The sequence below is a fragment of the Xenopus laevis genome, chromosome 7S, assembly GCF_017654675.1.
Source record: "Xenopus laevis strain J_2021 chromosome 7S, Xenopus_laevis_v10.1, whole genome shotgun sequence".
Lineage (NCBI taxonomy): Eukaryota > Metazoa > Chordata > Amphibia > Anura > Pipidae > Xenopus > Xenopus laevis.
The window spans coordinates 27,104,773-27,121,461 of NC_054384.1; the positions used below are offsets into that span (position 1 = coordinate 27,104,773).

At 40.2% G+C, this 16,689-nt stretch overlaps 1 protein-coding gene across 4 annotated transcripts in view; it reads left to right on the forward strand.

The window, feature by feature from the left end:
* LOC108697469 (cartilage acidic protein 1) overlaps positions 1-16,689 on the forward strand; it is a 307,659-nt gene that overhangs the window by 225,551 nt on the left and 65,419 nt on the right. For all 4 annotated transcript variants that reach the window (XM_041571030.1, XM_041571029.1, XM_018227528.2 and 1 more), the window contains exons 6-7: positions 1,797-1,931; positions 15,665-15,810. In XM_041571030.1, the coding sequence (XP_041426964.1) occupies positions 1,797-1,931; positions 15,665-15,810 (281 nt within the window). The remainder of the gene's footprint in view (positions 1-1,796; positions 1,932-15,664; positions 15,811-16,689) is intronic.

A 16,689-nucleotide genomic window follows, 5' to 3' on the forward strand; every position in this document is an offset into this window, starting at 1 on the left:
ATGTTGAGATGCACATCCAGGGCCGCCATCAGAAATCGCAGGGCCCCATACGAAAACATTTCCTGGGTCCCCTGGGCCGCGCACTCCCCACCCCACATGTCCACCCCCACCACACACTAAAAAAAACTTTGGTGGCTGTGGTTCCCACATGTTAATAAAAAAATATTGGTGGTCAGGGCCCCCCATTAAAAAATATTGGTGGCTAGGACCCCACATGGGGAAAAAAAAATAGTGGACAGGGCCCCCCCCCCACGTTATAAGAAAATTGGTGGCCAGGGCCCCCCCTTAAACATCCATGTAAAAAAACAACTTGCCCCCCCCCCAGAAGTTTAAAACAAAATGGTGCCCAGGGCCCCAAAACACAACAGGGACCACAAAGGGTTACCTTTAGGGGGGCCCTGCCATGTTTCACTTACTTCATTAGTGTGGTCCACCTGCTGTAAGTGAGCTGCCAACTACAGAAGGGAGGAGGGGAGCACAGGTGGCTGCATCTTCTTCCAGTGACAGCATTTTCTTATTGGTCACAGAATTTCATGTCCTGGTAAAGCTGCATGGTGATTGGATGAGCTGGAGGAGAAGTTCAAACCTCGGCTATCCAATCCCTGAGCAGCTCAACTGGGATTTAAACTCAGTGACCAATAAGGGGAAGTAATGGACAGAAGATACCGCCCCTTGTGCTCCCGCCCTGCCTTCCCGAAGTCAGCAGCTCTCAAAAAGCAGGGGGCCCGGCTAAGCAAGAAAGTGTGGCGTGGCCGGGCCCCCCTTACCCTCGGGCCCCCTACAACTCTCCCCCCTGTCCCCCCCTGATGGCTGTCCTGTGCACACCTATATTCAAAGCTACAATGAAGATGGCCTAATCTTCCTTGTTTCAGGTTTATTCTCTCATCAGTCACTAATGACATTTTCATACCTCCCAACATTGTGCAAATGAAAAGAGGGACAAAAACATTTGCTGCTCGTATCTCGACGAAAATTTTTTGGACCACCCCTGTTTTTGTGGCCACACCCCCTAATTTCCATGTTAATTTTACAAAATTTGACAGGTTATGAAATATATTTCAGTCATTACAGTTTTGCTAATGAAGGAGAATTGCCCTTTAAGCTGTGAGTCTAATTTTTCCCAAGGTACCTCCTTATCTAAATTGTTACAATTACATATTTGCTTGTATCAAAATTGTTACAAAAGTATCTTAGTTGCACCCGCCAGCTGTTCTGGGCTCTCTATTTGCTGTTTTCAGAGTGATACAAGACAAAAGATTTCTCAAATTCACCGGTCCACAACCTTTTTTGCCCCGGGGACCAGTGTAGAGCGAATTTTTTTTTGCAAGGGCGGGGTCGGGAGGGGGTCAGCATCCAATTCTGGCGCGCCATCTTCCAATTTGGCGCACCGGCACCCAATTTGGTGCGCCATGGTAATTGGACGCTAGGCTCAGCGGCCCAGTTCAATACTCTCCACGGCCCGGCAGTTGGGGAGCCCTGCTCTTGTATGTTTACAGTTTAGTCTTCTGGGCAATAGCATGCAATATTCCTGTTCAATTTTATAACAGAGTCCTAAAGCCTTGAGGAGTCAGGTCTATTTTAGAGAGTTAATTGAACTGGAAGCAGTGGGCATGATAAAACTATAATATAATGTATTGGCCTGGAGGCATCAGGAATTAGATCTCATTAGTCATTATGTTCTGCATCAAACAGAATATCAGGGTATAACAATGTTCTCAACTTGAATGTAATGTAGTTTTATCAATGATCATTCTAAACATACATATTTATTGCCCTATAATATTTTATCTTTACAGGAGGGCGTGGTATAGCTGTTGGGCCGATTGTCAGCTCTGCTGCCTCAGATATCTTCTGTGACAATGAGAATGGGCCAAATTTTCTCTTTCAGAACAAAGGAGATGGAACCTTTGTGGATATAGCATCTAGCGCAGGTAAAGATTTTTTTTTATACATTTTAAGTTAAAAATGTACCTGCTACTGATCAATACAAGAGGTTAGTGTTGCTATTAACAGCCCAATGAGTGATATCAACATTGGATTTGAATTACTACAAGGTTCTTTGCTGATGTCTGAAATAAAGGATGAAGGGGAGCAGTGGTTAACACAGCAGCCTTGCAGGAATGGGGATATGAGTGTGATTCCAACCAGATTGCTTATTGAGTGCAGCTTGTGGGTTTCCTGCAAGTTCATTATTTTCTTCTCATTTCACTACTCTCCAAATCCAATATCTTGCACTGATGAGATCTAACGAGATTGAAACAGGCTGTCTGCAAGTTTGGATATATGGCCATGCACCATTAGGCCGTATCTGTGCTATAAACCAGTGGTTCTGGATGCATAGTTGACCAAAGGGAGACAAAGGAGTGATTTGCATGTCTCTACCCATGATGCCTTGTGGGAGAATCTTAACTCTCATTTTTGGGATCTAGGCAGTGCTGTGTGTATGGCATGAGACAAGTAAATACCTTCTCATTTCAAAAGGCTTCACTTTGCATCCTTCCAAAGTCATAATATATATATTTAATTGTGTCCTGATGAAACTGACCCATTTGGTGCTTTTTACAGGTTTTAGCTCGTAAGGTGCACCAGGGACCAATGGGAATTTTGAATTCTGATATCATTACATAAGATATTGGAGTAATTAACAAATGCATCTGCCATGGCGGGTGCTCTAAAATCGACATAATTGTAGATGCAATTCATAATTTTTTTTAAAATGAACCAGTTAATAGTGTTGCTCCAGCAGAATTCTGCACTGAAATCCATTTCTTAACACACAATTTTTTTTTATTCAATTTTGAAATCTGACATGGGGCTAGACATTTTGTCAATTTCCCAGCTGCCTCAGGTCATGTGACTTGTGCCTGCACTTTAGGAGAGAAATGCTTTCTGGCAGGCTGCTGTTTTTCCTTCTCAATGTAACTGAATGTGTCTGAGTGGGACATGAGTTTTTACTATTGAGTGCTGTTCTTAGATCTACCAGGCAGCTGTTATCTTGTGTTAGGGAGCTGTTATCTGGTTACCTTCCCATTGTTCTTTTGTTTGGCTGCTGGGGGGGGGGGGGAGGGAGGGGGTGATATCACTCCAACTTGCAGTACAGCAGTAAAGAGTGATTGAAGTTTATCAGAGCAAAAGTCACATGACTTGGGACAGCTGGGAAATTGACAATATGTCTAGCCCCATGTCAAATTTCAAAATTGAATATAAAAAAATCTGTTTGCTCTTTTGAGAAATGGATTACTGTGCAGAATTCTGCTGGAGCAGCACTATTAACTGATTTTTTTTCCAATGACAGTATTCCTTTAAGGTACATGTGTCCAAACACTTCAGCATGGCTACCAGTGTGTCTGATGTACAACTGCACCCATCAACACTAGAGAACCCTGAAGCTACTGCCACCCTACACCTGTCACTACTGGGTTCCCACAGCAGCTTGAGCCAATAAGTTTGCCAGACTTTTCCTTAGTAAATTAGATGCAAATGCTGCTTTGATCTATACAACAGCCACTCTGAAAATGCTTGACACACGCTGCACCCAGTGTGTCAAAATGCAAGTGCAATTGGATTCCTTCTGACTTATTGGGCGCAATGGGCAGCGGATACAATATAGAGCAATGTTGCAAATACACTGGAATTATTCAGGGGATCAAAAGAAAACATTGGAAATGGAATCCAAAATTGCACTTTGCACACTGCATGTGATTCAGTAAATGTCTCCTAGCGTCACTGTTTATTATAGTAATCCATAGTATACCATTATAGTAATATTAATGGTTGGACCTATGGCCCGGGTTGTGTTTTTTATAGAGAGGAAGAATCATTTTCACTGGACCAAATCCTTTTAAAGGAGAACCAAACCCTTAATTAGAAAAACCCCTACCCCCTACCCTACATAGACCACCCTCCCTGCTCCTTCCAGTCTAGCTGTTAACTTCAGTAAATGCCCCTAACCTTTTATTTACCCCTCTTGCAGATTCAGCACAGGGAAGCTCACGTGCGCCACCTTCTTCTCTTCTGTCTTCTTCGGGAAGTAAGTGCCGAAGCATCGGAAGACCCAAAGATTAACAAAAAGCCGGAAGATGGCGCCCGTGAGCTCCGCTGCGTTGAATCTGCAAAGAGAGGTAAGTAAAGGTATATAATGGGCCCTAATGAATTTATTTTTGTTACAAATGATCTTTTTTGATATAATCTCTTTGTTCCAATGTATTAACTTTATTTGACACTGTATGAATAAAGTGCCAGCAAATGAGGGAGAATACAGGAGGGAAAGACTACAAAGAGTAAAAGGTTGTAACCTTCTATTTTCGTGGGACAGATCTTAAGGGTTTCATCTCTGTATACAATAACATTTTGTTGAATTTTTAAAGTGTAAATATGGAGATACATGAAAACATATGATATATTTTGAACATAATCCAAGTGTCTAATTCTGAAACTGTACTGTGCAGGTAGTCCTATATATATGCCTGTATTCTCAGCAAGCTTTAAAATATCATAATTGGTAAATAACTTACCTTTGCTCCAGGATGAACATTTTTCTCATGACATACCTTATTCTTTACGGTTGCCTAATGAATGCCATTCCTGTCGCCCACAATAGAACATTCCATTCGGCACTGAACATCATGCTGGGTAACTATGGAATAGTGGGCAGCAGTAGTTTAAGGCATTCCAGTAAGTCTGCAATTATGTGGGGGCTACTGCAAAGTAGAGTAATACTCGGAAATACACATATTTAGGGTAGATAAGCCATTAACAACTCTAATCCTCCAAGCCTTACGAGCAAGTAACACTGCTTGCCACTGTCATTTTACAAGCGACATCATTGGGTCCTATTTACATTTTAATTTTTAATAAATTAGTTATATTGCCCTAAACCAGTTTGACCAATATTATGCCCTTCGGTGCATTTAGTCCTTGGCAAGACATGTAAGTAGTCTACACAAGGCTGACAATTTAGTCTTTTTTTATTTTACCTTTTAGCAACAATAAAAGTATGTTTAGCACAAGTCCAGTGAAGTCATGTTGAAAAGGGGGTATATTACCCATAAGATCAGAGCTCTTCTGTACTTTGCACCCCTTACCTCCTGCCCCTTGTATTGGCGCAGCTCTTGGTACAAATTATTTCTTGAGATGTTTATTTTTCTAAGATATATTGCTTTTGGTTAATTTGGCTATATATATACTGCATATGTTTTGGGTGCAACATTAGAATGGCATAAAGGTGAAATGTAAAGTCAAAAAGTGGTGTGCTTCGTGCCTTATAATAATAAATTACCCCCCTAGACAGATTACTTTCTATGACTTGCTGGGTAGCCGCCTTATATTTTACTTTAAAACATATTGGGGCTCATTTAGCACACAATGAGCAATGTACAAAGCCCTGTGTTTTATGTACTTTGCATGGTGCACCATGGGTTACTCCTTGAGGCACAGGGCTTTGCCCTTCTAAAATTAACGTTTTCACATTACTCTCAATGTTGTACTGCCAGTGTTCAGTGGTTCTGCATTTAGAGAGGGCTGATGATTGTGAGCAGCACCTAGGTATCCCCAGGAACACCCCCTACCCCAAGTGTCATTTAAATACTGAATGTATCCCAGGTGGAACAACTAAGTGGGCAGTGTAGGAATGGGAGGTCTTGAGCCCACTAGGGCTGCCACCTCAGGGCCGCTACCCATTGGGAGCCACCACAAAATCAAACTGGCTTACCCTCCCATGAGTGCACTCCCCCCGTCTTTATCCTGCACAGTATCATGCAGGTAGTGGGCCTGGGTTGGAAGGGTCTCTGCCAGGTTTTTCCTGGTTCCTAGATTTTTATTTAATTAAATTCCATAGGCAAGGGCAATGTCACCTTCATTAGCAAAACTGTTATAACATATAAAACATTGCCCTAAAACTTCAAACTTTCATAACCTGCCAGATTTTGTAATGGTACTAGGGGGTGTGGCCATACAGACGTGGTCAAAAAACTTCAACTAGGTACGTGCGTCATATTTTTTTCCACTCTTTCCCTCATTTTAAATGTTGGGAAGTTCAGGAATAGTACAATCCACTCTCCAGTGTAAATGATTGTGAAGTAGGCACAGCAATTTTCTGCTTTTCTGTATTTAATGGTAGAGATTCTACCTGGGAGACAATTTCTTCTGCAAATAAATGCTAACAATATTAAATACTGTCAAAAAGTATGACTGGCCATAACAAGATAGTTAGACGCAAGGGATTTTCAATTTGGATTCTGGGAATTAGAATTTTACTCTAATCAACCTCTTTATGGATTATAATAAGCATTTATCGTTAAAGTAAAATATACTGAAATTATCCCAGTATATAAAAGTAGAATGTGGAAATTGTCACTATATTGTCAATACTGTTATTTTACTCAAATAAAACAGCTGTTCCCGTTAGATTGTAGATTAGAAGACATGCGCTGAGGAAAATTAGTTTGACTGATCAACTGGTATAAATGTCATGTTTTGTTATACATGGAACATCATACAATTAAGGCAGCGTACATTCCAATTAAATGATCTGTAATGTCTCAGACAAATCTATTTAAAGCTGCCTCTGCATATTGATTCTTAGTGTGCGAAGGAACTTTTTTTTTTTTTCCAAACCTGTAAATTGGTATGGGAAAAACGTGTTATTTTCAGCTGTTAGGGAAGGTTGATAGTTTAACGCTGTCTTGCTATAAAAGCAAATTACAATAGCAATATGGAATTTAAAATTACTAATCATCTTTTATGGCACCAACAGAGCTATAAAACTGAATACGAACCAGACTCAATTAATTGTGATTTTCATGCGGGACTGGGGATTGTGAGGGTTCATTTTCTTCAAAATCTATTTATTGCTAAAACACAGATGAAAAACTACAAATAGGCCAGGAGCTGGAAACTTTCCCTGGTTTTTAACTTAAATTATGATGGCTTGGGAAGGACGAGGATGCGATGGCGTAACGGTAGCCGTGTTCTATTTAATAATTTAAGCGCATTAGAAGAGGTGATATGTCAAAGAGAAGGGAGAATGATAGTGGGTGAAATGCAGTAATAACAGCAGAGAGATATATGTTTTTAGAGTTAAATTTAATGATAGCTAATAATTGCCAAGGTCACAGATGCATTAGATAAATTTGTAAATTGTCAGAGGACCCTCAGGGTTGCTGTAGCATCATTATATTCTTCACATTACTCTGCTGCTAAAAGTACTTATTACTGTATTAATTAATGGAACTCGCTCAAATGGGAGTTGTGGGCATTTATTAACTGAGTCATATTATTATAAGAGACAATTTATGGCCCCATTCTTTCTGTAATGTTTCCGCCCCCGCCAGGTACATTCCAGTTGTACATTGTTCTTCTTGTAATTACAGAACACTAAGGGAAGTGTATCCAGTGTATTTATAGTGCGTCACATGTTTGTATGATTAGAGCACAAATCCTTCCGAGATCAGTGAAATCGGGGGAATGTAATAAAAGTCGGTAACGGAAAAACTATTCGTAATGCGAAAAGTTATGCGCAAATTTAATATATATTTTGTGATCCTGGAAACTGTTTAGCGACCACTTGCGATAGTGGAAGACTGCTTGCGAATTTTATAGTTTGTGGTAATTCGCAGTTAATGTTATAAAAAAAAATCATTATGCTTGCTCCAAAAGATTACGACACCTTGGAGCGCATGTACAAATGCGCAGCGACTTGAAGGGGGGCCACATGGGTCATTTCTGTTCAGTGAGTTTGCAATTGATCCTCAGCATTCAGCTCAGATTCAAAAGCAACAGATATGACCCATGTGGCCCCCCCTCAAGTCTCTGATTGGTTACTGCCTGGTAACCAGGGCAACCAGTCAGTGTAAACCAAGAGAGCTGAAAAGCAGGAAGTAGTGTTCTGACTGACATGTTATACATCAAATCACTCCAAGCCTTTATACATTACATTTTTGGCTAACTAACTATATTAGAAACATTTTTTATTTTGCACAGCCTGTCTATTTACCCAGTTTTTATTTTTACACTGAACAATTCCTTTAAGGGGCAGATTTATTGTGAGATGTAAAAAACGGCGGAATAATTCACCACACATTGCACATTTGAGCAACTTCCACCAGAACTTACTTACAAAGGCAGTGGCGTAAATTGATGTTACTGGGCCCCAGAGCAAATTCATTTTAGGGCCCCCAACATAACAAAAGGTTGTCCCAATATATGTTGAAATTGCTCATTAATTAAGGCCTCATGGGGCCCCATATATCTTCTGGGTCCCCTACAGCCACAGGGTCTGCTTCCTCTGTAGTTATGCCACTGTACAAAGGTCTGAAGCAGTGTGAAATAACGGTGGCAAATCTGTCTTTCACATGGCGTAAAATAACACACCTCTTCATAAATTCGCCATTCACTTTAGACAGCTGTTTACACCGTCTTTCATTTTACACAGCATAATAAATAGGCCCCTAATTACACAGTAGACTTTTAGGATAGGTCATTGGGCTTATTAGAATGCAAACTGGAAACTTATTACAGACATAACAGTTGAAAAACTTGCTATTTCCAGCAAAGTGAGATGACGGAAAATTCAAGCTAATTTGTAAATTAAGTCAATGCGTTAACACTTTGAGTGTGAATTTCATTGTACTTTTAGTGAAGTTGAGATGCTCAAATAATTACAGGCAGTTGTGAAAAAAGGCTTTTTAATTCATAAAAAAAAGTGGTTGATGAAGATAACAGATTTATTTACTGCTGATGAAGAGTTCATTATTTTGTAGTGTTTAAATAAATCCTCAGATATATTTACAGTATATCTTCTCAACTGTCTATACTTAGGCAGTACAGTTCTAATCCGGGGCTTCTGCAATGCCACCATCCTCACGCGCTCACCTTTCCTGCCGGGGGGTTGGGGTCTGGGGGGGGGAGGCAGTGATGCTAGTTATCTTTTCCCAACATGCATTTCTCTTTTTTCTCGTTCCCCTCAATTCCGCTCTGAAGAATTTTGTTAAACTTTTGTGATAAAGAGCCAATGGAAAAGCCATTTAAATGCAAAATATAGCCGGACTGACCGTCAATATGCATCGTAATTACGTCACCAGGAGTCAACGCCGCAAATATGTATATGTGTATCTCCCAAGCCAGACATATTGAAAATACATGGCGTATTTCTGCAAAGTGTATTTCCAAATCTGCGGATCCCATAGAGTAAAATAATATGGTGTTTCCTTGGCGTATTAGCGTTTCTGCTGAAAAACGCAAAACCTGGCGTCTTGTGGCATATGTTGAATGGCAAGGGGAATTTGTTATAGTGCATATTCCATTATTTTCAGTAGGGCTTCACTTTGTACATATTTACGCTCCACCGCTCATTTTTAAAACACAACGTAAAAATACCCCATGTGACCTTGACCTTAGACTTACAAACATCCATTCCATCTCTTTAAGCTCACCAAAAGCCTATAAGAGGGCAGTGGATATCTGAATATGGTTCAATGGATTTTTATAATGCCCTTTCATAAATGCATCTGATAAAGTTTATGTTAGAATAGAATTTTGATTTCATTATGGCTTCTTCGTTAAAGGAGAAGGAAACCAAGTCGGCGCAAAAAACCTCCCCCCCTCCCCTGTGTTGCTTCTCCTCCCCCCTGGCCTACCTGTCCCGCTGGGCAAATACCCCTAACTTGTTACTTACCCTTCTACGCAGGTCCAGTCTACGGAGTTCACCAACGCCATCTTCTTCCAAGCGGTCTTCTTCCTGCTTTGACCGGCGCATGCGCAGTAGGAGCATTTCGCCCGTAGTGACTTTTGGCACATGCGCAGTAGATCCGTACCGGCGAAATGCTCCTACTGTGCATGCACCAAAACGCCGGTCAAAGCAGGAAGAAGATCGCGTGGAAGAAGATGGCGTCTGTGAACTTCGTGGACTAGACCTGCGCAGAAGGGTAACAAGTTAGGGGCGTTTGCCCAGCGGGACAGGTAGGCCAGGGGGGAGGATGGAGGGGAAGCAACACAGGGGAGGGGGGAGGGTTTTTGCGCCGACTAGGTTACCTTCTCCTTTAAGCAATTTTAAACCCCAAACCCTTTGAGCTAGCTCCCTGTGTTAGCAGTAATCGAAACCACTGTATCTTTGTCACCATATTGGATACATATTTCCTGTACTTCTATTACCTAAAATTTCATGCAGCAAAAAAAAATCTTTCCCACTTTTTTACTATATACATTCAATTATCTCATTTTTACCCTGTTCCTTTCCTTCCTTTGAACTTGACTATCTTTACTGTTCCTTCTGCCTATAATCTCGCTGAAAAAAAAATAATAAATAGGAACTATATATAATAGAGCTTTGAATTAGTGGAGTTAAATTAATAGAAGTGACATAAAAATAAGAAATGATACTGGATTTTTAATTTTCTTTCCTATCCAGTACATGCCTTTAATCAATTATAATCCCTATATGCAGTTTTTCTTAGTGCCACCGCAGTGATTAATCAGCCTGACAGATGGCCTTTCTATGGTCTGTTCGCACTTTTTTAATGTTCACCAAATAAATGATATGTTCTAATGCGCTCAGGAGCAGTCAGTGTATTTATTTTATGTTGGCGTTATTTGTAGAAAAGAAGACAGGACTCAAAGTTATATATGTTTGCCAGAGTGAAGTCTCTTGAGGGAGCTCTAGGAAATGACTGATTAAATTCATATAGGTCATACGGCAAAACAAAATATAAGGCAGCTTTTCATTAAAACCCCATTTCCCTCAGTAATGTGTTATTTTAAAGAAAAATGTTTTCTGGTGGTGAAAAAAAAATTGGTTTGTAGTAAACAGAGGAAATAGGTAGATTTTGAAGTAATATACTTACTGAAGGCAAGGTTGAAATAAAGCGGGATATACGTAGAGAAGGAGAGCGGGTGTGCGGTACCTTGCTCCTAAGCACTCGTAATTGAAAGCCAGAATGATGGCAGAGGCATAATAAGACTTGGCAAGAATACATTCATCACACAAACAGATGCAGAAGGACTTTTGCCCCCATTATTGTGGTTAACAGCAGGTGACTTTCTTTCAAGGTGAGAGAAAACTTGTCTTCTCATGAAACCAAATACTTATTATTTATAAATATTCCTGAAGATGGCTTGAGTTAGGAGCCAAAATGTTGAAGGAATAAACTAAAACATGCTTTGCCTGTTTAAGTCCTGTGAGTGCGGTTTTCTTTATGTTATAGATACTTACTATTTTGTAACCAGCACCCAGGCATTGACGAGCGATTTGTGTGTGATATCCGCCATCAGGGGGGGGGCAGTTGTCCCAGGCCCTTTGATTTTTGTGTGTTAGGGGGGCCTGGCCATGCTTCACTTACTTGATTCGCCGCGCCCCCCTGCTGTCAGCCTGCTGCAAAGTTTAGAAGAGAGGGCGGGAGCTCCGGTGTACCCTCATTGGTTGTTTAAGTCCTGGTAAAGCTGTACAGGGATTGGATGGGTAGAGTAGGAACTTCCCCTCCAGCCTATCCAATCCCAATTTATCTTCACCTTAACTTAATTGACCAATGAGGGTACAGAGAACTAAACAGGAGGAACTAAACAGGAGAAACATACCGCTACGGCCTGGCTAATCAAGTAAATGAAGCATGGGCGGGCTCCCCTTAAGAGCCAAACCTATGGGGGACCCTGGCAAGCATTTTTTTTAAATTTTGGGTGGGCTGGCCACCAATGTTTTTTTTTTTTTAAAAAAAAGCCCAGGGCATCAATATTTTTGTTACTTGCAGGGGGGGGGCTGATCAATGGCTTTTTATAACTTGTGGGGGGCTGATCAATGGCTTTTTATAACTTGTGGGGGGGGCAGGCCATTAATATTTTTGTTACTTGCAGGGGGGGCCCTGATCAATGACTTTTTATAACTTGTGGGGGGGGCAGGCCATCAATATTTTTTTTTTACTTGCAGGGGGCCCCTGATCTCCAATGGCTTTTTATAACATGTGTGGGGGGGGAGGCTGATCACCAATGGCTTTTTAAAATTTAGGGTTACTGTTTTAGCTCTGATGTCTGTTTGGCTTTTTTACTGTGGGGTGGCGAGATATGGGGTGGGGATACAGGGAGGGCGGGGACCAGGGGGCCCAGAAAATGTTGCCGTATAGGGCCCCTATATATGTGTATTGATGTATTGTATTGAGAAAGGTCCCCAGGTGGGACCAAAACATCAAATATCATACCTCCCAACTGTCCCTTTTTCAGAGGGACAGTCCCTCTTTTGACAGCTCAACCTGAGGTCCCTCATTTGTACTGGAAAGTACATTAAGTTAGAAACAAAGTTTCTAACTTAATTGGCTTTTGGCAGAGAGGCCAGTACAGCTAACAGGTGCAACTAAGATGCTTTATAACAATTTTGAGATAAGAAAATAAGTAATTTTAACAGTTTAGATAAGGAGAAATATTTTCACATTTTTATAACCTGCCAAACTTTGTAAAATGAATATGGTAATTAGGGGGTGCGGCCACAAAATGGGTGTGGTCAAAAAAATTGCTGCGCTATATGCAAAAGAATTTTTTGTCTCTTTTTATTTCCAAAATGTTGGGAGGTATGGTTCAACTACTACATAATAGCTTTAGCCAGAGACTTAGGACTGATCATGTGCACAGTCATGGTGCTGTGTTGTGCTGTGATTCAGATCTTCACCTTTTAAAATTAATTTATTAAAATGGTTACAACACATACGAGAAGACTTTTCCAGGGTTCCAGGGTCAGTTGTTCTTCAGCTGCAACTGGCTGTGCACACACCCCAGTTTTACCTATATACTTTTACATAATTACTAATTTCAGTAAATATATCTGGCTATTTCTTCCTCACATTATGCATATTGTAATCTCTCTTTGCCTTAAACCTTCCTTTTCTATCCTACTTTCCCCTTTTTTCTTCCAGTTCCTTGTCTATAATTTCTTTACCCTATGGATGTACTATTCTCTACCCACCCAACATTTGCAGATCTCCCTCTGCCCTTATTCAGGTTCCATTCTCTCAACTGTTTTTCAGTCTGTTTGTGCTATTCTTCCCTGCATTCTACCTCTTCAATGATTCTACTTTTACTCCCATATGTCATTTACTTCAGCTTCTCCCTTTTTTCAATCAGCTTGTCTTTCCATACTCCCTTCAACTCTGTATTCCCCACCATCTTATTGGCCACTTTCCAAGTTTGTCACTCTCTGCCACAAGTTTAATCACACAGTGGATCACATCCTCTACAGGAGCCAGGCAGAGCATGCTGCTTGCAAATATTGAGATACAATAATAAGTCAGGAATACCCTGGAGTTGATCAGAAATCTTGTAAATTGCCAATCCCACCAGAGAGTAGAGAAGCCACTTTTGAAGCAAACACTGTGGGGCCGATTCATGAAGCTCGAGTGAAGGATTCGAATTAAAAAAACTTCGAATTTCGAAGTGTTTTTTGGGCTACTTCGACCATCGAATGGGCTACTTCGACCTTCGACTACGACTACGACTACGAATCGAACGATTTGAAGTAAAAATCGTTCGACTATTCGACCATTCGATAGTCGAAGTACTGTCTCTTTAAAAAAACTTCGACCCCCTACTTCGGCAGCTAAAAGCTACCGAAGTCAATGTTGGCCTATGGGGAAGGTCCCCATAGGCTTGCCTGAGTTTTTTTGATCGAAGGATATTCCTTGGATCGTTGGATTAAAATCCTTCGAATCGTTCGATTCGAAGGATTTAATCGTTCGATCGAAGGAATAATCCTTCGATCGTTCAATCGTAGGATTTGCGCTAAATCCTTCGAGTTCGATATTCGAAGTCGAAGGATTTTAGTTCCTAGTCGAATATCGAGGGTTAATTAACCCTCGATATTCGACCCTTCATACATCTGCCCCTAAAAGTACTTTGTCTTAATTATAATTTCATTTAGGAGATAGCACCTTGTAGAAATCACTACAGTAGTTTAAAACACAGACTAAAAATCTGTGCGTAGACTTTTTATGGTTCAAGACACACACACAGATTAGTGTTGTAACACTTTGGTCACTGCACTGAATATTAACAATATTGCACTAGGTTCTGTTATTTGTTGTTTTCCATAGCCTGTGGCGCTGATCTATAATAGTATCTTGATCTGATGATCCATTGGAGGAACATTGAAAATAATCGGCAAAGGAAAAAATTCTGAGGTTTTATTTTTCCTTAGGCAAAGTAAACCCTTAGGCAAAATTCAAGCCATTTTTACAATTCCAGATTTTTGAGTTCTTCAAGTGTTTTTGCGCGTATAAATTCACAAATTTGAGGTTTTCGAGCTTATAAACTCACAAACTCGAGGTATTCAAGTTTTTTTCCACAATTGTATTAAATCAAGTTTTTTCTATTCAGATTTTTTTAATGAATAAGCAAACATTTTTTTTTTTTAAATTGTGTTTATTCGAGATAGAAAAAACATCTAAAAGCTCACATATTCGATTTCTGATAAATAAGCCCATAAGTTTAGTTTAAGTGCAATAAATGTAAAACAAAATAGAGATACTGGATTTTTCCGTTGTTTATGGGTACTGCCACTTTACATACACTTACATGGTTTGATAGTTGTATTTCTTGCAGCAAGCCCTTGAATTGAAGCCTTTAGATTTCTTATCTGCCAGAATCAATATCTTGGTTTTGCGACATTGCCACTGGCATACAATAGTCCGACGTGACACTAGTAATGACTGTGCATGACTCAAGTCCTGTTAGCTTCAATGAAATTAAATGCAGCCTTAGCTGAATAGGTCACTCTTCTAAATGAAAAGCAAGCACCTCCATTTAGTCAGAGCTCACCAAGCTCAATATTATCTACTATCCACAAATCTAGTTAGATATGCTGCTGGGATACACAGGCAATAGTATAGTGAGAGACAGCATGGATTCAGACACTGACAGAGACATTATCATGGACAGACAAATACATTGATATAGGCTTTACTTTGCATTAAACAAGTACATAATTGTGAGATATAGGCTGTCAGCTCACATCATTGAGAATACTGGCCACCATATTCTATAGGCATGGCACATTGCATGGTATCCACACATTTGCCCAGAGATGCCATGCATAGTTGGCTCATGTATGGTCACCTTAGCTTAACTTCACTATGTGTGGATGAGGCCACAAGCCTTTAGGATCTGCCTCCACTTTCTACCTGTCTGGGTTCTGCCATTCTTATCCAACAAACCCAGTTTTCTTCTTTTTGTATATTCTTCTTATGGTGGGTGCCCACGTTTATGGATCCTTTCTGTTATTGGCCTGAGATCTTTTTACAATTGATTCTACTATTACTATTACTGGTTCTCTTTTTAAAATTCCACCCTACAACTCTGCAAAGAGGACTTCTTTTCCATACTTAACAGCAGGTGACTCTACTATAGGTTCGACTCAATGCAGGACATTGAAAGCGCTTCTTTAACTTCTATTGTTCGCTGCTTCTTTTGTGTTTCTGCTCCTAGAAACACAGATTCCTGTATGTCCGTTAGCTGATTTTTTTTTTCCTTTTGAAACTTTTTTACTTTACACATCATTTTTATATTTGGTAAACAAGTTGGTGTCATGTTCTGAAGGGATCACAGAGCTCCCTTTATACAGCATACAGCAATATATGCTTGAGGTACAAGCAATAAGATTCAATGCATTTGATTTATTTTTTTATTACTCTTACAGGAGTGGATGATGTTTATCAGCATGGACGAGGTGTAGCACTTGCTGATTTTAATCGAGATGGTAAAGTGGATATTGTGTACGGAAACTGGAATGGACCCCATCGCCTCTTCCTACAGATGAATACAAATGGAAAGGTTCGCTTCCGGGTAAGATTAAAGTTACAACAGAAGACTTAAAGATATTTTAGATGATGGTCAGCCCAATTATTAGTCATTACATGTGTCAGTTATTGCAACAATGACAGTGCTCAGTAGGTCAGCCTGTTGATCAAGAGAGAAGCTGAAGGACAGTACTCTAAAGAGTTTTCCTTGCTAATGGTATAATCATTACTTGGATGTAAAAGAGAAATTATTTTAGAAACGTGTTTACTGAGTTTCTACATTCCTTTGAAACTCCTAAGTAACAGCTCCAGAACCCACCACTCAGAATAGACATGCAAAGGAGTACATGGGCTTAATGAAACTGAACATTTGTATTAGATCCAGAGGAAATGTCTTGTATTAAAATATATTCTGACATTCTGGTTCTTGGCTACATTACATTTTGGTTCTTTCTTCTCATTTCTGTTTCCAGTAGGATTATGTACCGGTGTTAGGTGGGGCCATTGCTTTTAGAACATTTAATATTCACAATTAGGAATACCTTGTGCATAAATAATGGATTAAGCATTAAAACAGTGATTTGTATGGTGTGCTGTTGCAATTCTTATGATATTATAACAATTAAATTAGCCATAACATTCTTAGTATGAGTTGCTTCAGACTGACTTAGAAGGTGTAGATGATATATTGTGTGATACATTAAACTTAAGTACAGCTTTATGGTATATTATTTCAGATAAGGGATATTTCTGTAATTTGGATTTACACGTCTTCAGCGCCGGATTTCATTGATGGCCGGCCCTAGGCCGCGCGGTCCGACCAGGCGGCCGCGCGGTCCTAGCGCCCACCTCACCTCCCCTTCCCAGTGCGCCGGCGAAAAAACGCCGGCGCAGCTGCTGTAATTGAATGGGGACACACACGTCC